The 23234-nt window shown below is 43.3% G+C and overlaps 1 protein-coding gene across 1 annotated transcript; it reads right to left on the bottom strand.

Moving 5' to 3' along the window:
- Nucleotides 1-571: 571 nt before the first annotated feature.
- On the bottom strand, nt 572-22046 carry LOC118390859 (leucine--tRNA ligase, cytoplasmic-like). The gene is made up of 32 exons (XM_035781562.1): nt 21895-22046; nt 21509-21630; nt 21316-21403; nt 21125-21205; nt 20899-21036; nt 20623-20784; nt 15759-15871; nt 15578-15641; nt 14928-14995; nt 14511-14736; nt 14262-14349; nt 11017-11093; nt 10840-10893; nt 10589-10729; nt 10311-10388; nt 10065-10150; nt 9792-9857; nt 9559-9641; nt 8934-9072; nt 8411-8623; nt 7417-7474; nt 7180-7243; nt 6358-6541; nt 6138-6228; nt 5896-6036; nt 5633-5773; nt 3923-4033; nt 3350-3460; nt 2827-2931; nt 2029-2124; nt 1608-1740; nt 572-1257 (listed from the first exon to the last, which is right to left on the bottom strand). Exons 1-32 carry the CDS (start codon nt 21898-21900, stop codon nt 1052-1054), a joined length of 3534 nt encoding a protein of 1177 aa, XP_035637455.1. The 5' UTR covers nt 21901-22046; the 3' UTR covers nt 572-1051.
- Nucleotides 22047-23234: the final 1188 nt, after the last annotated feature.

The raw sequence follows: 23234 nt of genomic DNA, 5'->3' as shown, positions 1-23234 counted from the left end.
CTGATCACATCTGCTTTTTTTGGTGCCGTCGTTGACAGTAGTAACAGTATGACAGTAATGGGCTGGGGAGGCTCGTGGTCAAATAAGAAACATCTCACCATGATTCTCTGAACAGCCGAGAACATTTCCTGTTGAAAGCAAAAAAGCATTATGTTTCTATAAACACACACTACAAAGTAGAGACAGAGGTAGACCGTTTCAACTACATGACTGATTTCCAAAGGGGATCTAATTAGCTGTGCTCACACTGCCAGTAGATTGACTTCAGTCCATTAGATGTTTTTCCATTTCATTCATTGTTGTGTTTTCTAGGTTGGTCATGTGAACATCCCACCCAACTGGCAACCTAGAGCAGGGTTTCCCAAACTCGTTGCACGTTGTGGTTTTTGGAATTGGATATTTGAATCAGCTGTGTAGTGCTAGAGCAAAAAACGTGCACCTAGGGGAGTGGGGGCAGGACCAAGTTTGGGAAACCCTGATCTAGTGGACCACTGCAGAGGGAGCTCAATGTGACCATAATACGGGACATATATCCCAATATGGATGAAAATAAAGAAATGCACCACCCAAATACGTTAAAGATTGATTTATTTTAGGAAAATTCACGTCACCTTGTACAATTACTCTTTCGTCCATTCTTTAAAACATCATGACAGACACTGAATCGCTGAAACAACATAATTGCATTTCGTATACGATGGGAGGAGAAGACACGAGTACATTCTATTTCTTTTAACCACTTGAATAGAAACGGTGAAGGCAAGACTACTTCCTGGCTGTACTCCACAGAGCTGTGTATGTCATAGCACATAGTAACATCTACAGCAGAAAAATGCTGTCTTGTCATTCTGTTACAGCCTCCTGCTGTTCAGTCCCACACCCCTACACAGAGAGCAGGGCCCTGTTCAAATGCTTTTTAACATGCATCCTTCCTACCTTCCTTGAGGTAATTACTGATATCTTTGAGACAAGATTAACCCTTGTAAGACCAGTGGTTTCCTCAAGGACGGAAGCATTGTAAAAGTATTGAAACAGACCCAAGACCTGTGCTCTATTGTACCAGGTACACCAGGGTGTCTCCTATGTCTACACTGAGGCCATTGTCTGTCATAAGGACCTTCCTGTCAGCCAGGCTGATGCTGAAGGACGACATGTCAGAGATAGGCAGCTTGCCCTGCTCCTCCCTCCCCAGGATGGGCACCCGGCGAGGCCCCAGGACAGGGTCCTCAAAGCGCATCAGCTTCACTTTGGACAGGTCTGCAAGGGGACAGGAAGACAATGTAAATACTTCACGTCAGGTCTACAGGACATAAGGGACGTGTTGAACAGCAACCTAAAATAACAAAATTCTGCTAATTGTATGATCAGAAGTTACTGTGCGGAAACTAAGAGCACGGTACTCATCTAATTACTACTAGACTTAAAAAATTAGAACATCTAAAAGAACAATGTATACTCTCAGTAAAGTTTACTTTAAGAGTTAACTCAAGGAAACAGCAATAGCCCAGGGCAGGCTATTAACAAACCTTGATAAAATATGGTTCAATTACACGGTATCAATAGGAAAGCAGTGAAGTCGCAAGGTCTTTAGGGGTTTAATAACATACCTTTAATGAATCTGTTGACTTTGGATAGTCTCCGGATGATGCTGTCTCTGCTGTCGCCCTGTCGGATGTCAATAGTGGTGGTGAAGAGACCGTTGGATGGCTGGGGGTTGAGCAGAGACACTGCCACACCGGGCTAGGGGACACAAACACACAGCTCACTGGTCTGAACTGAATGCATCATTTCACGAAGTGTTCAAATCATTATACAGACATACATATGCATGTTGTCATAAGTCACGTTTTAGTGTCAAGGAATTATTTACCATGGCTGTCAAAAATGTTGAAGTGCACATTGTGGTTTAAGAAAAAATGATGAAAGGTCTAAAAATAAAAAGATGTCTCAACACTGTAATGATGCAACTACAACGATGCAAAAATCTGTGTGGAGGACTAATCAAGCAGAAATAGTGGTAGGATTTACTTCGGATCTGAAGACACTGAACGGTTTCCCTGGGCAACAGTCCTCCTTTATTTTGTCATCTGCCTCTGATGCGAACACCACATCTATCTGATCAAGCTGGGGATGAAAAGAGGAGAGCGAGAGAGCAAGAGAGAGAATGAGAAAGATTGAGGGAGAAACGATTAGCACAGTAGCCAGTGTGACATGCAGAGTGTGTTTGAGGCATTGTGAATTCATACTGTGGTGAACAGGTGGAGTGCAAATAAAAGAGCGTTGGCATTGGACTGAAATCCTGATGCGATTGGCGCTGCAGCAAAATTACCCTGATTGCACATTCAAGGCAACTGTTGTTGTTTCAGTATAATTGAGACTGGCTACAGAGGGGATTACAAACTAGATCTTTGTGTGTCAATAGCCTCTAAATAAAAGGGGGCAGGCTGAATCACTCTGGTCAATACAGTACTAATAAAGCACACTTCTCTAGTGGGGAATTAGCTTGGATAATGAATGAGGTGGGAAATAGGTTAGATTGATAAAACACATAGGGCTGTATGGACAGCAGTGCTCGTAAGCAGATACAAAATAGCTGCATTCCACCCTCGAGGTGATGGATAAATGAACAGGCAAAAAAAAAGAGAAGTCAACAGGAACGAGGGATGTTTAAAAACAACAGCTTGATTGATGTACACACTTGTTTCGGTGATGACCAGGGGGCTAAGAGTTAGAGAACGAACATCAGGTTGTGGAGTCTGTCCTCCACAACATATTCCATGAAACGTGTAGTACTGGGAGAAAGTGAGGGAAGAGTGTTTGGTGTACCTCCAAAGAGTTAGTCAGATAAACTAGGTTCTCCAGCAGCACGGCTCGCTCGTCAAACTCCAGTTCCAGGTCCAGAACCCTGGCGCCATTCTTCTCCAGGTTTTCCTGAGGAACACAACACACAGCAGTTAGCCTTAAAGCGCTCGTGTTCACATCCGTTTATTTGACACACAGCACGATTTTACAGTCAACACAGGCAATCATCTGGCTTGGAAGACTGTTTGTTTGATCACTTTGGCACAGCCATACCTCTAGCAATACACCATGCTGAGCTCTGAACCACTGAGTAAGGCTAGCAAATCACTGTTGTGCTGCCCCTGTATGAATACAATTGATTTAATGAAGGAAATCTTGTCCTCAATGTGCTTAATAACTGTACAGAGAGATGTTTATTTTTATTAGTCTCCTTGTGAGAATGCAGAGCCTGGCAGAGAACCCCGTTATAGTGAGACCCTCCCACCCCACCACAGATCAGGGCCCTGGGAGAGCAGATAAGGGCCAACCCTCCTGTCCTCAGCCTCACCTTGATCATGGCCACGAATGGCATCATTCTCTTCATGTACTTTTTGAGCTCCGGCAGGGCGCCAAGCTCCATGGCAATGACCTTGTTATCAGGCAGAGCGCCCTTGTTGCTCTGAACACACACACACAGGGAAGAACACACACACACGCACAGGGGGGGTCAGAGTCTATCATCAAGGGGATTCCAGGTTGTCAGCAGAATGACATTCTCTGCCTCTGGGCAGATCACAGCTCACAGTAGGGTCTCTCCATTCTGTTGCAACTCCACCCCAAAACAACAGGAGGGAACAGCTTGAACTCACATTTTATAACTATCTATTTCTAAACAGACTTAGGATGTCTTACAAATGGCACCCTATTCCCTATATAGTGCACTACTTTTGACCAGAAACCTATAGGACCCAACCTATGAGCCCTGGTAAAAAGTAGTGCACTACATAGGAAATAGGGTGTCCTTTGGGACTTATGTTAAAAACCTAGTTGAGTCAGGTTATAGTGGATTATTTCCCCCAGATTCCCTGGGTCTGCCTTGTATGATTCCCCATCAGGCAGATTTCTGGGGGTTGGTACTTGCCTTGTAGTGTTTTCCCAGCAGCGAGAGGGCGCTGTGCTGCCAAGAGGGGTACGTCTTGGCCACGTAGATAGTGCAGTGGGAGGGCTTGGCCGTGGGCTTCACATCACCCTTCTGTTGAGGGGAGGGACACAGACAGAGAGACGGAAAACAGAGAGCTCAGTCAGTCTGCTAGTACTGGTCCAGTCTTATTAAACAACAGCAGTAGCATTACCCTGGCTGCAATGTGCATCAGAGCAGGCAGTCCTGATCCAGCCTGACATCCATTATCACACCACCTGGGTTAACATGACATGACTGAGAAAAGTCACTCTAGTTAATGCTCCCGCTCTAAAAGCTACTGTGTGAACTAGTCTCTGTGCCAAGTGGAGCTGGGCATCCGTGAACTCATTTTACATGACAGCTGTCGTCTCTTCCAGTCACCATACTAGACACTTTGCCTTCACGGTCATTTCCCCCCCCCCCCTCTTCTTAGATGAGTAGTGGAGGGTGTGTGTGAGCCACACATTAAATATGTCTAGTCTCCAAGGCAGGATGCTACAGCTACTCTAATGGTCTCTGAAGTAGAGCTGTTCTCACTGATGGTCACTAAGGGCACGATTCAATCCGTGTCGCGGAAGTTCAGCTATATAGTGCGATTGAAACGTATGGGTTAATTTCCGATTGAGTATACAAATTCAAGTGTAGTAAAAAAAAACTTCTTTTTTTTTTTAAAGACAACGAATAAAATGTATGAAAGCGAGAGCTACAAGTTGTTAATAATATTCTCCTTTGCCAAAGAATTAGATATAGCTAGAACTATATATGAATTATAGGATCTGTGCTCCCTGCTGCCTCCAGGCACTTACTAATGGAATGTCAAAATGTAGACAAGGTTGAAAAATAAACATACATGCTAGAAGCTATGACTATATAGCGCTCCGCCATACACGCATGTCCCTAAAACGGAATACTACACAGGATAACCTGATGATGGAGCCTGACATTTTAGCATCTGTCTAGGACTGTATCCATTTGAGTGTGAGAGCTCATTTGGTCTCTGCAGTGCTGTGAGAACATTACTAAAACAATGAGATCTAACATGTCACTAAATGGGGAATGGCTGCACAACTTAGTGAGATTTGCCTGTAGCCAAGGCTGGTATTGTCACGGTTTAATTAAGTGACTTGTTTTCTGGCTCAATGTTCTCTGTGAAAGGGAGAAGATTCTGCAGGACTATTGTGTCTCATTTAACAATTAGACTATTCATCAAACATGAGAACCACAAAAGTGGTTAGTTCAGCTCCATAAAGCACACATTACTATTCACTCACGGTATTACTGTGGTACTGGTACAAAATGTATTGTCATTGCAATAAAATGGCTAGTTCCCTGTTGGCTGTGTGCCCAGATCTCTCTGCACCTTGGCAGAACATTAATGTGACCTTGCTCTTAGTGGGGTGCCAGGTAGCTATAGGTCTTACCTTGCTCTTAGTGGGGTGCCAGGTAGCTAGCTATAGGTCTTACCTTGCTCTTAGTGGGGTGCCAGGTAGCTATAGGTCTTACCTTGCTCTTAGTGGGGTGCCAGGTAGCTAGCTATAGGTCTTACCTTGATCTTAGTGGGGTGCCAGGTAGCTATAGGTCTTACCTTGCTCTTAGTTGGGTGCCAGGTAGCTAGCTATAGGTCTTACCTTGATCTTAGCGGGGTGCCAGGTAGCTAGCTATAGGTCTTACCTTGCTCTTGGGGGGTGCCAGGTAGGCCTTGAGACGTATTCTTAGGTCATGTGCTGTCTCCATGACGTACTGAGAAGAGCGCATCAGCACCTCGTCTACTGGACCTGCCACTGGCCACAATGCTTTCATCAGAGAGCCAGTCTGGGGAGAGAGGAGGGGGTATTATGGCAATATTTATGACCATAGCCTTTCATCCCAACAAGGTTCTGATATGGATGTATGGCCTTTAGAGGTTGTCATATTGTGAGCCCTGTCCCCCTTACCTTGCCCATGAGACCCCAGGTGTGTTCACAGAGGTGTGGGCAGATGGGGGCCAGCAGCAGGGTCTGCTTCTCAATGAACTGGAACACCAGGTCCCGGTGCATCCCCTCGATGGCCAGCTCCCTGTACTTATCCTTGGCTGCCTGCCAGGACACACACATGCACACACACAGTTTAGGGTCTCATCACTGGTGATTGGGAATGCTGCACACAGCCCAAACACTGACAGATGTCAGCTTGTTACCTGGAACTCAAAGAAGCCGCTCTTCAATGCCTCCTTGTACATCATCCTCTGATAGTGCTGCTCGGTCTTCATGATGCCTGCATTCATGTCACTGAACAGGGGGAAATAAGTCAACAAGTCTTAGAACTATGCTAAGGTCAGACATTTATCCTCGCTAGGGATCAATTAGTTGGAGTTTGGATGACGAATCCACACAAATTTGTGTCTCATTGGACTGTACCTGCCGAACACGCGGTCGTTGAAGGTGTCGGCTGGCCCGGTCCTCAGGTTGTTCTGATTGGCTATCATCTCCTTGACCCACTCCACCCAGGTGTAGAGGCGCAGGATGCCAGCGTCGGCCATGGCCTCCACAAAGTTAGCGTCTTCCACTGTGTCTCCCGCGTCCGCCAGGGCCATGCGCATCCCTGGGCAAAGGCACACACAACATGGTAAGACTGTTTAACAATCAGGGCGCGCACACACACACACAACACAGTAAGACTGTGTGCGTTCCCTGAGTGTTAAACACAGACACACTATTACAGCGGCACTGCTAGAAACAAGCACTTTGACACTAAAAAAAGCAGAGTCCGATCAATTTGTTAAATGATGCATAATAACAATCAGAGCTTCAAAACAATTCCCCTCCATCCTCTCCTGTCTACTACAAAAGTACGTGAAGAGCGCAGTGTATTTAGGCAGTCCAACTTCTACATAAATAACCAGAACGAAGCACTCAGCCACAGGCATGGCATCATCTCAAAATGATTCATCTCCCATCACCACTCTGGGACAGATGGCATTGATTTCTATTCTCCAAGTAGGAAGAGGAGATCAAAAGGTAGGGAGGAGAAGCTATCCCACTGCTCTGCTCCCCCTTTCTCTTCTGTTCCTCAAATAAAGCTAGCCACCCTCCCATCAGAGGAGAAACAGAAGGAAACATTGAGAAGTAAAGAATAACTAATTGATTATGCTAACGACTTCCGGAAATAAAAAGGACTGCTCCTCTCATCAAGCCTCCTAGCAATTAGGAAGCATTGTGGTAAGAGGCTGGAATGCTTACCGTCAGCAGAGAACTTGGCGATGGCTTCACTCAGAGTGAGGAAATTGCCCGTGGATTTGGACATCTGATGAATACAAACACAGATCGTTAGGAGGATCACACGCAAACACACACTTTTTGTGTAAGACACTGACGTCTTAAGACAAACACACCGCTCCCATCATGCCAGAGCAGGAGACAGAAAAAGGAGAGTTCATTGCAGTTAACAAAATCAATTTGAGAAGGAAATAAACGCACCTTTTCAGAGTTCAATAACAGGTGACCATTGGCTCGGACTGCCTGCGGCCATTTTCCGCTGTGTACACAAAGATAATCTCCTTGAAAATCATGGGGCTCTCTGGAGGGATTGTCTTACATTCCATACAATCGGCAAGTTGTCAAACCCATAACTGATTAGACCCTGCAGTGAATGGCCATTAGGCTTAAAGTTGGGCGATATGTGCAAGAATCCATATCATGATAAATGTACTGAATTATCACGATAACGATAAGTTTATAACAATGTACACCAGTTACTTTTTTAAATATTACCCATAAAACTACTTTTTTGGGTCTCCCGGGTGGCGCAGTGGTTAAGGGAGCTGTACTGCAGCGCCAGCTGTGCCATCAGAGACTCTGGGTTCGCGCCCAGGCTCTGTCGTAACCGGCCGCGACCGGGAGGTCCGTGGGGCGACGCACAATTAGCCCAGCGTCGTCCGGGTTATGGAGGGGTTGGCCGGTAGGGATGTCCTTGTCTCATCGCGCACCAGCGACTCCTGTGGCGGGCCGGGCGCAGTGCACGCTAACCAAGGTTGCCAGGTACACAGTGTTTCCTCCGACACATTGGTGCGGCTGGCTTCCGGTTTGGATGCGCACTGTGTTAAGAAGCAGTGCGGCTTGGTTGGGTTGTGTATCGGAGGACGCATGACTTTCAACCTTCCGTCTCTCCCGGGCCCGTACGGGAGTTGTAGCGATGAGATAAGATAGTAGCTACTAAAACAATTGGATACCACGAAATTGGGGAGAAAAAGGGGTAAAAATTCAACAAAAACAAAACTACTTTTTTGAATGGTTGTTGTCTCATTTCATTTCAAAGTTCAAATTGCTCTCCGTAAGGCTACGAAGCATATAAACGTTTAAATCTATCTAAACTATTATATTCATTAGGAGGAATACCGGACTTGTACCACTGCAGCAGCCCTAGAACCAGAGAGAGGCAGGCAGGCAGAGACAGGAAGGTGGTACGTCTCACCTGTCATTGGGCCACATGGCCACGTGGTTGTACAGGTAGTAGGATAGGTGGTTGGGCACCAGGTCCTTCCCAGACACACGGGCATCCACGGGGTACCAGTACTCAAACTCCCTCCTCAGCCTCTGCAGGTGCTCCTTGGGGATGTCCGTCTTGGGGAAGGGAGAGCTTTTGAAGAAGATGAAGTCCCACACCTCCCTGGTCATCTGCTCTGGCCTTACAGAGAGAGAGAGCGAGAGAGCAGGCACAGACTCAGATTATGTAGTGGCTCCAATAGTACTGTATCCATAACCAAATAGGGATTTAAAAATCTGGCACAGCGCATTTATCCTCTTCCTCGAAAAGGAATACATGTGCAAAACAGTACATGATGTTCATATACATCTCCAACTACTAAAATACAAACTTTCTCCATTGCAATATGTTTAAAAGGACATCTGAACATGCTGCAATATCTTCCATCTGCATCTACAGATGCCTATCGCCGCTAAATAAGACAACCGCGTGAGAGTCGAGTGGCCCATACTTGATCCCTAGAGGAGAAGGTCCCTGTCCGTTGAGCACTCCCCCCTGGAGGAAGTGAGCCACGGTGTAGTAGGCCATGTAAATGGTGGAGTCAGATAGGGACTCGATCAGCCACTGCTGGTCCCATGGCAACCTTGTACCTATGGCAACAAGCACACCGTACAAAAAACATCAACAATCAAACACTTAATGTGAACGGTAAGGGATATGATTATCATATCATTACTATGTCTTAGCATGCTGGGTCCACCAATGAAATGGATAACTGATCATTAAGCATGTGAAACGTGTCCTTCCTTGCAGTATGGCACATGACTTACTAAAAAATGCTTCCTTATGGTGGGTATTTTGTCTTTATCTTAAGTCCTTGCAAATTCCAAAAAGGCTCTGAACGGTTACTGATGGTCTCAAAAGATGCTCTGGACGTGAGAGGTCCCAGAATGTTTTCTGACAATGTGACTCTATGGGGTCTAGTTATAGACTGTATTTTATAGCTATAACTAGGCCCAGAGTTGTAAGGTCACATGGTCAGTAAAAACCTCCTGGTTCTGCACAGAATCCGCTGTGTTGTGACAAACTAACTCCAACTCCCGTCACCCTCCTCCAACTCCCGTCACCCTCCTCACCCAGTCCGTAGGTACGAGAGCAGGCGTGCTCCTGGAGCCAGTCCAGAGTGGCCTCAAAGTTCTTCCTCGTCTCGTCACAGAACCTAAAGAGTCAAACATATACAGGAAGCACAGGTTGACCAACAAAATCGTCAACACACTGACATATTGCTTTGACAAGGAGCGTGTTAGCAGTGGTATAGTCACTGGAGGGAGCTGGGGCAGTTGAGCGACAGAACAGCGGAATGACTCACGTCTCCAGTGACTTCAGGCATTCCATGGCCTGCTGTTTCCACTCTTTGTCTCCATAATCCAGATACCTGTCAGACAGTCACCACATACTTTAGGAATTCAGCTCAGAAATGTGCAGTTTAGAGTTTCCCTAATAATTACCCTTAGATACTTGTCTATGCTGTCAGGTAGCCTTGGATCCACACTGAACATCGCGCCGTTTCACCATTGCTATCAGTGAATAAACAGGAAAAACTACCATACATCAGGGAGTATTTTCAGGCTCCCATACTCACCACTGGTCGCATAGTGCCACCACACACTCGTCTGAAGAGCGTGACATCACCTGCTTCTCTGGCTCCATGTAGATCAAAGCTTGGCCCTGGGAACATTGGTAGAGATCCCAGTTAGAAAACACATCATACAGGTCAGAGAAAGAACCAACAGTAGCATACAGCACCACATTGTAAACATAGTTGCAGAAAATAAACAGAAATGCAATAAATAGATTGCTATCAAATAATTGATTTCAACCAGGGTACCTTCTCCACCATCATCTTCTGGATGGGTTTCTTGACATCCTGCACCTTTTGGCCCTTGTAGCCTTCAACCAGCATGATCTGAGAAAAGAGGACCATTCATTAGAAAAATCAGAGAACATGTGGATGTTGATTTTTCATATACCATTGTATGTTGTTGAATACCTCTGATGCCCATCTATAGCCCCCAGTATCCTGAACTGTTCTATGGGGATAAATAAAGCTGCATTGTATTATACGCATGCATAGTCGAGATGTTCTGTGTAGCCATTAGGACTCACCCCTTCATAGAAGCCCTTGAGGTAAACCTTCTCCTTGGCCTCTGCCAGCTTCTCACGGTCATTCTGGCTCTGGATCTTCAACTCGTCACACACCAGAGGAGCAGACAGGTTCCCATAGCCAGGGATCTCAATGATGGGCACCTGGAGGAGTAGGGCAGCAGTGAATATTAGGCACACACTGCACTGTCTGATCATTTAGGGACCGGAAAAAGGACGTGCAAGGCGAGGGTGTCAGTGTGACTTAAGCTTACCGGCTCAAAAGGTAGGACCATCTTGTCTTCGATACCATATTTCTCTCTCAGGGCCTATAAGAGGAATCCAAGTGATCTCCAATTACATCAATAACCAAAACACATTTTGCAATGCATAGGTTGACTAAAATAGACCAGTAGCCACAAACAGGCAGAGCTTTGTACAGTTAGTGTCACCTGTTTCTTTTTGATATCCCTGAGGGCAGCGATGTCATCAGGTGCGTCGGACGGTACGCTGGTGACAATTCCAGTGCCTGGGGGGTCACAAAACAAGTGGACCAGAGTCACATGACAAACAAAACCAACATCTACAAACCACAAGACATGCCCCTGCTGTGTCCTCTGAGGAAGTCATTGCCTTTTCTATCAAACACAGGATGATGCGCATTAGAGCGAACAAAGCCATAGATATCTGCTTTCTGATATTTCAATTCAGCCACACCCTTTTGATGCAAATGTAAACGCCTGGAGCAAAGCGGACCAAAATTATTAATTGTAATGACTCATAGTGCAGCATCCCCTCAGGTGGACATCAGTAAGTCACAACTTGTCTGTCGGCCCTGCATTCAAGACCAAAATTGGTTAAAGAAATGTTTGATAAACAAAAAGGTAGACCAGTTTAAAAAGGACAAAAAATGTCACCTCTGTGCCATATAGCGATGAACAAAACGCAAAACGACACCGGATTCTAAATGTAGCACTTTTTTTGGTCGCAGGTTCAGGAATGGATGAAAAATTGCAACATTACCCGGAACCAACGCTGCAAATCACACTGTTGGTTGACTTTAAATGTCCTAGTCAATCGATCAATAATATAATACTCTTAGCAAAAAAATCTCTTTAATTTACAATCTGTAGAAACAATATTAGAAAGGTTCAGAACTTGTGTGAAACATCACAGCAGAGTAAAAAAATATATATCTAAAAATATGGATGGTGTTCAGAGATTGATGGGAGGGGGTTGAGGGGAGCTGAATAATGGGACTAAAAACAAAAGATACCGATTGTAAAATATACTGTGTCCGTAAAATGCATATTACTGTGCAGTCGGAAAATATTCAGACCCCTTGACTTCTTCAACATTTGGTTACGTTACAACCTTATTCTAAAATGGATCAACAATACCCATAATTACAACTAGATAAAAGGTTGAGAATGTTTTTGCAAATGTATTAAAAAAATAAAACACAAGTATTCAGACTCCTTGCTCAGAGACTAAATTGAGCTCAGGTGCATGTTGTTTCCATTGATCATCCTTGAGATGTTTCCACCACTTGGAGTCCACCTGTGGTAAATTCAATTGATTGGTCATGATTTGGGAAGGTACACACCTGTCTATACAAGTTCCCACAGTTGACAGTGCATGTCAGAGCAAAAACGAAGCAATGAGGTCGAAGGAATTGTCAGTAGAGCTCCGAGACAGCATTGAGTCGAGACACAGATCTGGGGAAGGGTCCCAAAAAATGTCTGCAGCATTGAAGGTCCCCCAAGAATACAGTGGCCTCCATCATTCTTAAATGGAAGAAGTTTAGAACCTCCAAGACTCTTCCTAGAGCTGGCCGCCCGACCAAACGGAGCAATTTGGGGAGAAGGGCCTTGGTCAGGGGGGTGACAAAGAACCCAGAGCTCCTCTGTGGAGATGGGAGAACCTTCCAGGACAACCATCGCTGCAGCAGTCCATCAATCAGACATTTATGGTAGAGTGACCAGACGGAAGCCACTCCTCAGTAAAACGCACATGACAGCCTGCTTGGAGTTTGCCAAAAGGAGCCGAAAGTGCTCTCAGGACATGAGAAACAAGATTCTCTGGTCTGATGAAACCAAGATTGAACTCTTTGGCCTGAAAGTCAAGCGTCACGTATGGAGGAAACCTGGCACCATCCCTACGGTGAAGCATGGTGGTGGCAGCATCATGCTATGGGGATGTATTTCAGCGGCAGAGACTGGGAAACTAGTCAGGATCGAAGGAAAGATGAACGGAGCAAAGTACAGAGAAATCCTTGATGAAAACCTGCTCCAGAGCGCTGAGGACCTCAGACTTGAGCAAAAGTTCACCTTCCAAATGGACAACAACCCAAAGCACACAGCCAAGACGGCACCAGATTGGCTTCAGGACACGTCTCTCAATGTCCTTGAGTGGCCTAGCCAGAGTCTGGACTTGAACCTCATCTCCGGCGATCTGAAAATAGCTGTGCAGCGACGCTCCCCATCCAACTTGACAGAGCTTGAGAGGACCTGCAGCGTGTGCCAAGCTTGTACCGTCATACCCAAGAAGACTCGCTGCCAAAGGTGCAAACTACATGCCCTCCAGGACACCTTCAGCACCCGATGTCACAGGAAGGCCAAAAAGATCATCAAGGACAATAATCACCTGAGCCACTGCCTGTTCACACCACTACCACCTAGAAGTTGAGGTCAGTAGAGGTGCATCAAAGCTGGGACGGAGAGACTGAAAAACAGCTTATATCTATCTCAAGACCATCAAAATTAAATAGCCATCACTAGCACAGTCTCTGCTGCCTACATACATAGACTTGAAATCACTGGCCACTTTAATCAAATGGAACACTAGTCATTTTAATAATGTTTACATATCTTGCATTAGTCAACTCATATGTATATACCGTATTCTATATTATCTACTGTATCTTCATCTATGCCGCTCTGACATTGCTCATCCATATATATTCTTAATTCCATTATTCTAAATTCCATTTACTTAGATTTGTGTGTATGTTGTGAAATTGTTAGATATTACTGCACTGTCGGAGCAAGAAACAAGCATTGAGCTACTCCTGCAATAACATCTGCTAAACACGTGTATTTGACCAATAAAATATGATTTGATTTTAACAAAGTACTGAGTAAAGGGTCTGAATACTTACATGTGATATGATTTATTTTTATAATTTATCAAAAATGTCTAAACCACTTTTTGCTTTGTCATTATGAGGTATCGTGTGGAGATTGAGGTGGGGGAGAAACAATTTAATCAATTTTAGAATAAGGCTGTAACAAAATGTGGAAAAGGTCATGGGGTCTGAATACTTCCTGAATGCACATAGAAGCGTAAGTGTTGTTCTCCATTAGTTTACTTCAATTAAGGGAGGGGTGGTGGTGTTGGGGGAATATAATAAAGACACAAAAAATATTTATCAATAAAATATGGGGGATTGGAAATGATGCAGGCAATTACATTGATGGAAGCCATAATCTATCTGTAATATTAAAGCTGATCTACCCCCTAATAAAAAGTAATCTTTGTTGTCCATTTCAGCAATGTTCACTGTGCTCTACAATGACTTATGTCTCCTTCACTTTAGCTCTTCAAAAGGAGGACTGCCTCAAGCCGTCTCAATGTGCTCTAGCAGAGACAGGATGGATGCAGTTAAAAAAAGCGGTATTTGGAGCATTCTCAATACCTTTGTCCTCCTTGATGGTAAGCATGGGCAGGGCATAGATGGTCTGGTAAGACGACAGCGGGGCACTAAGAGCACATCCAAGAATATCCTACAGAGAAGGTAAAAAGACATTTACCACTATGTGAGTGTGTGTGGTCAAACTCACAAGGTGCGTGTGTGTCAGAGGGAACTCAGGCTATTTAACGTACATTATTGGGTAAATGTGTGTGCAGACACTTAAACATAAGGATGTCATTTAAATGTGCACACCTTTCCCAGAACATCCATGATCACTGTAACCTTGCCGTTCTCCTTGGTGAAGCCTTGGTAAGACATGTTCCTAGCTGACCTCCTCGTGCTAATGAACACATCTCCACAGGCCATCTCAAAGGCTATGTACTTGATGTCAGGATGGACCCAGCAGTTAGTCTGGCCAAACATGGTCTCTGGTCTGAGAGTAGCTGCCACCAAGAAGATGTTCTTTCCTTTAAGGCCACTGAGGGTAACAGTTTTCAGAAGAGTATTTGCAGAAGGTGAATGGTAGTCTTTCTCCAACCAGCAACAAATGTTACCTGCTATCAGGCAAAACTGCTAGGTCTAAAATGTGACAAAGTTGATTGTATATCATATCAATGACAATGTAGGTCATGCTAAAAAAAACACTGTCTTGTCTGCTACATGTAGTACCTTAGTTTTGCAGGGTAGGGCTCTACAACCTTCATCTTGATGAGGGTATACTCCTGTGGTCCAACTCCCTAGAATGTAAAAACTTGATTATAGAGCTGCAGCTACACAACAGAGGGACAAAACCTCATTGAGATTATGTTGCTGCCATCCATCTATACCATGCAGTGTCAGAGGAAGGCCCTAAAAATTGGTCAAACTCCAGTGACCCAAGTCATAACCTGTTCCCTCTGCTACAGCAAGTCTAGAACCAACATGACCCTGAAAATCTTCTACCCCCTAGCCATAAGTCTACTAAATAGTTGATTAAATAATTAACCAAATAGCTACCTGGACTATATGCACTGACACTTTTTCCACTAACTTTGACTCATCAGATGGACTGCTGCTACTGTTTATTATCTGTCACTTTATTCCAAGTTATATGTACTAAATCTAAATCAATTACTTCATACTCCTGCATATCGACTCGGTACTGGTACCCTGTGTATATAGCCAAGTTATCACTACTCATTGCACATTTATTATTATTTCTCCATTTTCTTTCTCTCTGCATTGTTGGAAAGGGCCCGTAAGTAAGCATTTCATTGTTACCTGTTTTTTTCCAAAGCATGTGATGAATAAAAGTTCATGTAGTGGCAAGAAAATCTCACCTCTCCAGTCTGCCTGTCATGGTCCATACATGGCTGTCCATCTTTTGGAGAGTAGATGGTATACCTGCAAAAAGTTAGAATGTAAATCAATGTAATAATGCTACAAGGTTTACATTTAACATTTACATTTAGGTTTACACATTGCAAGGTTATAATAAACCTTTCCAAGTTCTAAACATACCTTTTACCAAACTTGATTTTCTTCCTCTCTTTCAGGGTGATGAACTGCCACCTCACGAAGGAGTCGTAGAATGGGTTGACATCGGTTGTGATGAAGGAGCGTCGCCAGTCCACCTGTGATTATAATTATGCTTAAGAACCTGGACAGCACCTGAAATACTTTCAAAATTGAGTAATGGTTGTTGATCTGTAGAATTAAGGCCTGAATCTTAACTTGAGAACCACACATTTAACTTTCAAATAGTCATACATGGATGTCATTGCTACAGTACTGTTTTTAATTGGTTAACTTTGCATAGGCTTACATTTAAGTCATGTTTAAAAAGAATCTGAGCATTAGATTAGGCTTAAACTGATTCAGAAAAGGTTGGTGACCACTGTTCTAGTTTTCCCTGTTAAGCACTATGAACGTTTCCCTTAACTGCGGCAATTGTGATCTAAATCAACGCAGTATTACCCACTTTCAATGCAACATACCAAAATGAACAAACAATGCAAGAGATTTTGTTGTAGGCAGAAAGCATTGAAGTAGGATTCTATTGCATTGACAGGCACGACTCAGCCCGGACTCGACACAGACCGGTGCGGCATAAACAATCAGAAATGCAGTAGGCCTAGATGCAAATAGACCATTGTCAGATATGGATCGGTGCCATTTATTTTGAACTGGACTGTGTTGACAGCATTAGCGGTCGTGAGTAGATGCGCTTGTTGTGATATCAAAGCGAGAGCTGCATGTAGTCGCGTGTGCACATTTTGTACATATTCTATCCAGTTATTGAGGTATTAGCCCAGTTATAGATAATTTGTAGTCAGCAATAGGGGAGTGATTGCGTCCTTCAAGAGCATAAAATGTGTGCATGCATTTTATTCTTGTATCCCCTTTTTCCTCCCCAATTTTGTGGTATCCAATTGTCCCATCAATGCAGCTCCCGCACGGACTCGGGAGAGACGAAGGTCAAGTGCCATGCATCCTCTGAAACACGACCTCGCCAAGCTGCACTGCCTCTTAACACAATGCTCACTTAACCTGGAAGCCAGCCACACCAATGTGTCGGAGGAAACACCTGGTGACCGTGTCAAGAGTGCATGTGCTTGGCCCGCCAGTGGAGACGGTAGAGTGCGATGGAACAAGGACATCCTGGCCGGTCAAACCCTTCACTAACCCGGACGACGCTGCGCCAATTTTGCGTCGCCTCATGGATCTCCCGTTCGCGGCCGGCTGCAACACTGCCCGGTATCAAACCAGGATCTGTAAGTGACTTAGACTGCTGCGCCACTCGGGAGACCAAAATGTGTACATTTCTAAACATCTTTGAAAAGCGAGTCAGGTAAAGAGCCGTTTCTTTTGTCTTAAAGGGGCAGTGTTGTATTTTGAGACTGGCCACTTAGCTTATTGAAGCCTATAGGCAGAGTGTAGCATAATGAGATTCTGATAATGGTATGGGAATAATTATCCATTTTATTTTGAAAGTGGTTTCTTGCATCAAAAAACATTTTCAGTCACCTTGTCTGAAGGACAAGTTGATAAACAGGGTAATATCAAGCCATGCGTGTTTTTTTCAAAAGTCTCATGGAATGTAGGCCTACATTGAACACCATACATTGGGTGCTACAGTAGGCTGAATGAGAACAGCTATTTCCATGTTAAAGCTGTTATGGGATGCATTTTCTCCATTGTTCTTGACGGTAGGGCACTCTGGTAGGCCTACATTATGATCAAATAGCGACAGTAGCCAACTTGACCACTGTTAAAACTAACTTAAAGCAGGTACAGTCTCAGTGTTCACAGTAAACGCGTGAGCTGGAAGCTGCATAGAATTTCCACAATGTTCAAGTTAGTGCCCAGGAGACGTGAAATTTGCTTAGTTATAAAATTAAGGGAACATTGGTCACGATCTGGTTACCTATAACTTCAAACAGTTATGATTTTACATATTTATTAACTTATTTCAGGATACATCTTCTAAACTACCCACAATGTACTCTCATCATATGGAGAATCTACTCTGCGTTATCTAACTTGAGCTGGCTAACGTTAACCATTAGCCATGCAGACCGAGTATTGATAGTGGTGAGCTACAATTCAATCACAATTTGACTTAAACAGCCAGATTCCCCACATGTGGGGGACGGATGATCCTGCTCTGCTTTTCTAGTCTGGGTTGCTCTAACTTCTCCTGTACCAGCAACAGGCTTGCCTCTGGCAAATCATTCCTGCCTGTTTAGTACCTTGTCTGGACTTCTTTTTCATCCCCCAATTTGTTTGGTCAATTTTTCAACCCGTTCTTCCTATGTATTATTGCCCCTGGAATCTATCTACTTGGATTTACCACACTATATCGCTATTGGATTAGTTGACTCTCCCTCGACCAGTGAAGCAGTCTCTTGCTCTGAAGCGCCTCGCTCCTAACTCAGCCGTCTTTCGGTAAGTCTCTGCTTTATATCGGCTGGCTTTTGTGTGTTCTGTGGGATCCTGCCTCTGCTAGACTAGTTGGTGTTGATTTCTGGCTTATTACGTAGCTATATCGACCATGGTGGTTGGCTAGCTAGGCTAGTTAGCTGGCTAGGCTAGCGAACAGGCAAAAATATCTAACTTTAACTGGCTGGTTAAGGCAACTGTATATAACATTACTTGATAACTGGTTAGATGGCATTATGCATTTCCCAAACTTTGGTTTACTTTATTGCATCTGTAAGCTAGGTGTTGATAGCAACTGGCTGACTCAACTGGCTGGTAGGGCTAACGTTAGCAGGCAAGTTGGCTCACAACCTTGCAAGCTGATTTGTAACAAATTCATAAAGTATTTGCTTGTAAGTTGCCTGAACATTTTATTGAAACCAGTAGTAATCAGTGCAAACAATTGTTTAATTTGAAGTTACACATTTTAAGTTATTTATGTTAAGAGTTCACAGTATAGGGAATAGGCTGGCTTGCAAGGCAGTCCATATTACCCACCCCACTCCACGGAAAAACATTGTCCGGCATGACATCGGCATTTTATGTAATTACTTGAAAAATAAAAAATGAGTTTTAACTTGAATTCAGACTTAAATGCATGAACTAATACAAATCCATATGTTACGTTTTTGCTCCCTACCCTTTAACATCAGGATTCATGGTACTGCATACAAGAATCAAGCCCAGTTTACTGGTTTCTTGTCATTAAATCAAATTGTATTGGTCACATACACATGATTTTCAGATGTTATTGCGGGTGTGGCGAAATGCTTGTGCTTCTAGCTCTGACAGTGCAGTAATATCTAACAAATGACTCAACATATACCCAAATCTGACTAACATAGTCCACAATACAGTAAATACATATGAGATGAGTAATGCCAGATATGTAAACATTAAAGTGTTCCATTCCTTAAAATGGCCAGAGATTTCAAGTCTATGCCTATAGGCAACATCCTCGAATGTGCTAATGATGGCTGTTTAACAGTCTGACGGCCTTGAGACAGAAGCTGTTTTTCAGTCTCTCGGTCCCATCTTTGATGCACCTGTACTGACCTGGCCTTCTGGGTGATAGCGGGATGAAGAGGAAGTGGCTCGGGTGGTTGATGTCCTTGATGATCTTTTTGGCCTTCCTGTGACATTGGGTGCTGAAAGTGTCCTGGAGGGCGGGTAGTTTGCCCCCGGTAATATGTTAGGCAGACCACACCACCCTCTGGAGAGCCTTGCGGTTGCCTGTCCGGAAGCAAGACGTCGGTCTCTGCGACATGGCTGGTTTTCCTTTTGTAGTCCATGATTGTCTGTAGTCCCTGCCACATACGTCTCGTGTCTGAGCCGTTGAATTGCGACTCCACTTTGTCTCTATACTGACGTTTAGCTTGTTTGATTGCCTGGCGGAGTGAATAACTACACTGGTAATATGGCAGAATATAAACAGTCACCTTGCCATGGTTAAATGCAGTGGTTCGCGAATGCTAACATCTATCCATGGTTAGGTTGGGGTAGGTTTTAATAGTCAGTGGGTACTACATCTCCTATATACTGCCTTATAAACTCAGTCACCGTATCCGTGTATGCATCTAGATTATACTCGCAATCTACCTTACGTGATCAAAACAATCCTGAAGCGTAGATTCCGATTGGTCAGACAAGGGTTGAATAGTTCGAAGCACTGTTTTGAGTTTTTGCATATAGGACGGGAGGAGCAAGATGGAGTCGTGGTCAGATTTTCCCAAAAGGAGGATGGGTGAGGGCCTTCTTAGCATTCCGGAAGTTTGAAAAGCAATGGTAGAGAGTCTTAGCAGCACGAGTAGTAGTCGATATGTTGATAGAACTTTGGCAGCCTAGTCCTCAGATTTGCTTTTTTTAAATCCCCAGCTATAATAAATGCAGGCTCAGGATATGTGGTTTCCAGTTTACATAAAGTCAGTCCAGTGAAGTTCCTTAAGGGCTGTCGAGGTATTGGCTTGAGGTGGAATGTAAACAGCCGTGGCAATGACAGAGAACTCTCTTGGGAGATAATAAGGTGGATATTTAATTGATGTATTCTACGTCGAGTGAACAAAAGGACTTGAGATCCTGTATGTTCCTAAAATTACACCATGAGTTGTTAATCATGAAATACACCCGTCCGTATCCAGGAGAGATATTTATTCCTTTCTGCGCGATGTATTGAGAATACTGCTGGCTTCACCGACTCCGACAGAGTATCCCGAGAGAGCCATGTTTCCATTTAACAAAGTATGTTACAGGCCTGATGTCTCTCTGGAAAGAAATCCTTGCTCTAAGCTCATCAACTTTGTTATCCAAAGACTGAACATTAGCAAGTAATATACTCGGAAGCGGTTGGAGGTGTGCGCGCCTCCTAAGTCGAACCAGCAGGCAGCCTCGAGACATTATCACTCACCTTCACACCCATCATCTTCAGATCTTTCACGGTCATGGGTGGGAAGTACTCCAGCCAGTGCGCTGCGTTTGCAAACGGCACTATCTCCATGTCACTCAACCCCAGAGACTTCATTATGTCCCACTGGAATTTTGACCCTCCAGCCTTTGCCACTGCTTTGCTCTGATGATCACACAAGAGATCACAATGAGATTACATGGTGTATGAATGGGAACAATTTCCCCCAAGAATATGAGTAGCACAGAGGATCAATTGAAATGTTCATCTAAAGTTCACCTTTTTGCCCTTAGCTTTGTCCTTGATGATGAACTCATCTGCAAACTTGGGCTTCTCCTCTTCTTCCTCCTCCTCTTCAGGAAACTGTGGCGGGTTGCCGTAAACCTCCATCTCTCTCTTCAACTTGTCTGCACAGGCCTGTGGATTAAAATACATTTTAATGTCTAACTTCCAACCATGACCATGTATAATGTACACAGCAAACAAGGGATTAAAATTAACTCACTTTGATTGGCATTCCTGTACAATGCAACCCAAATGGAAATAGGCATTGCTTCCCTTTCAAGCGTTGGAAACCAACAGCAAACTACAAAGAAAAAGACAGATATCTCAGCAAATTGTAAAATGAATCTTTCAGAGGATATTTAACATAAGACCTATAGTGCTAAATGTAAGTCAAATCTATATAAATCTTACCTCGCACTTCGAAAGGCAGAAAGTATGACCAAGATGCAGCCTTCCATTCATGTAAGGGTAGGGGAAGGTGACAAAGTATTTGTTTTTGCTACAAAGGAGAGGGTGGTCCATTAGAAATTGGTTGGGAAAAGTGGACATGAAAACTCAAATAGAGCGTTGATGATCATAAAATAAACAGTCCCAGTAGACTTACTTGGTGCTTTCCCCAATAGTGGTGGGTGCATCACAATCAAACGTTCTTTCCTTCTCCCATTTCTGCTGCATGTCCTCTTCTATCTTTCTGAGGAAGTCCAACTTAGCTGTTCCCTTCCGCTCCTAAAATTAATGTAATGTATCATTTAAATGTAGATGTGTTATTATTATTAAACATCAAATAGGCGTCTTAACTAGACGTAGGTCCCGGTGTCTAGTTTCGTCTTTTCTAAGTAACGTGTTAGCTGCAAGCTAGTTCAAGTTAGCTAATGCTAATGCAGCTAAGTGCTAGCTAACAAAGTAGTTGGCTAGTTATACATAACATGACTAGCATTAAACCTGAAAAGCATCATACATGCACAAGTGGAGTAAGTAGCCACGACGTACCGTCATTTTGATATAGAAATATGCAGAAAACGGTCAAAACTGATAATCTGTCAAGAAAACCCACGCCAACAGCTTCGGCACTTGGCTGATGACATCTACACGACAGCAAGGGACAGCCTATGCAGACTTCTGGGAAATGTAGTATAAGCGAGTGGCTCTTTTACAGCATATGGACACAGACTACTTTCTCTGGAGTACAAAAACACAATAAGAATATTTCACACATATATCAACGCATATAAATGCATATAAACTATATATATATGTTTTTTTAAACAGGGTGAAATGATTTTGATACGATTTTAGGCAAGGTCTTATTTTCCTACCAACTGAGTGAAGAGTCAACCCTGGCCTGGCTCCAGTATTATTGAAACTTTGAAATTACATTTTTAAATAAATTTGCAAAACCTAGAGCGAAATCCTACAAAAGTGTTTTTATTATTTTATTTTTTATTGACAACAAATCAATACAGAGAGAACATGAGGGAACACAAGTATATATAGATTATATACAATGGACAATTGAGCTAGGGGGTACAATATCACATTACACAAAGACCTTAAGGGACATACATACACTTATAATTCTAACAGATTTTTTATTAGTAGAGTATTTAATTGTCTTAAAATACAGTTCAATTTATTTTTGTAGGGTAAGAAAATGTGTTTTTTGTTAGTAAATGTACATTTGTGAATATGAAATTTGGCCAAAAGAATAATGAAATTAATTACATAAAAATGTTTCAGCTTATTCCTATCATAGGTAAAGAATCCAAGCAGTACATCTCCCCACAATAGTGTAAGACCTTCATAAAAGTGTTCAATTATAAATCAACTGATGTCTTGCCACAGTTTTCTTACATGAATACAATGCCAAAATAGATGCAACACTGTTTCTGGGTGGTCATTACAAAAGGAGCAATTTGAGTTTATATTTTCCTTAAACTTCTTCATATAGTGGTTGGCAGGATAATATTTATGAATCATTTTAAAGGAAACTTTTATAATTTTGTTAACAAGTAGGTATGTGTGTGGCAACATCCAAACTTGTTTCCAATAGATATTATCAATACATCCATTCCAATAAGGCATGACATAAGATACAACATCCTGCTGAAACAAGGTTCGTATCGCTCTGTTGTTGAATGGACCAAAAGAGAAACAAATATTTCCTACTACAAAAGTTGGTTTGGTCGTCACTAGTTACCACATCCACAATTAGATAAACCCCGCCTATTTATACAACTTGTCTTCTTAAAATCTGATTTGAAACCTAACCTTGAACCGAACCTTGACAAAACTACTAAACGTATGCTTAACCCTAACCTTAAATTAAGACC

This window comes from Oncorhynchus keta, chromosome 12 (genome assembly GCF_023373465.1).
Source record: "Oncorhynchus keta strain PuntledgeMale-10-30-2019 chromosome 12, Oket_V2, whole genome shotgun sequence".
Lineage (NCBI taxonomy): Eukaryota > Metazoa > Chordata > Actinopteri > Salmoniformes > Salmonidae > Oncorhynchus > Oncorhynchus keta.
The sequence above is the reverse complement of the archived record's forward strand: the minus strand, read 5'-3'. Positions and strand labels throughout refer to the sequence as shown.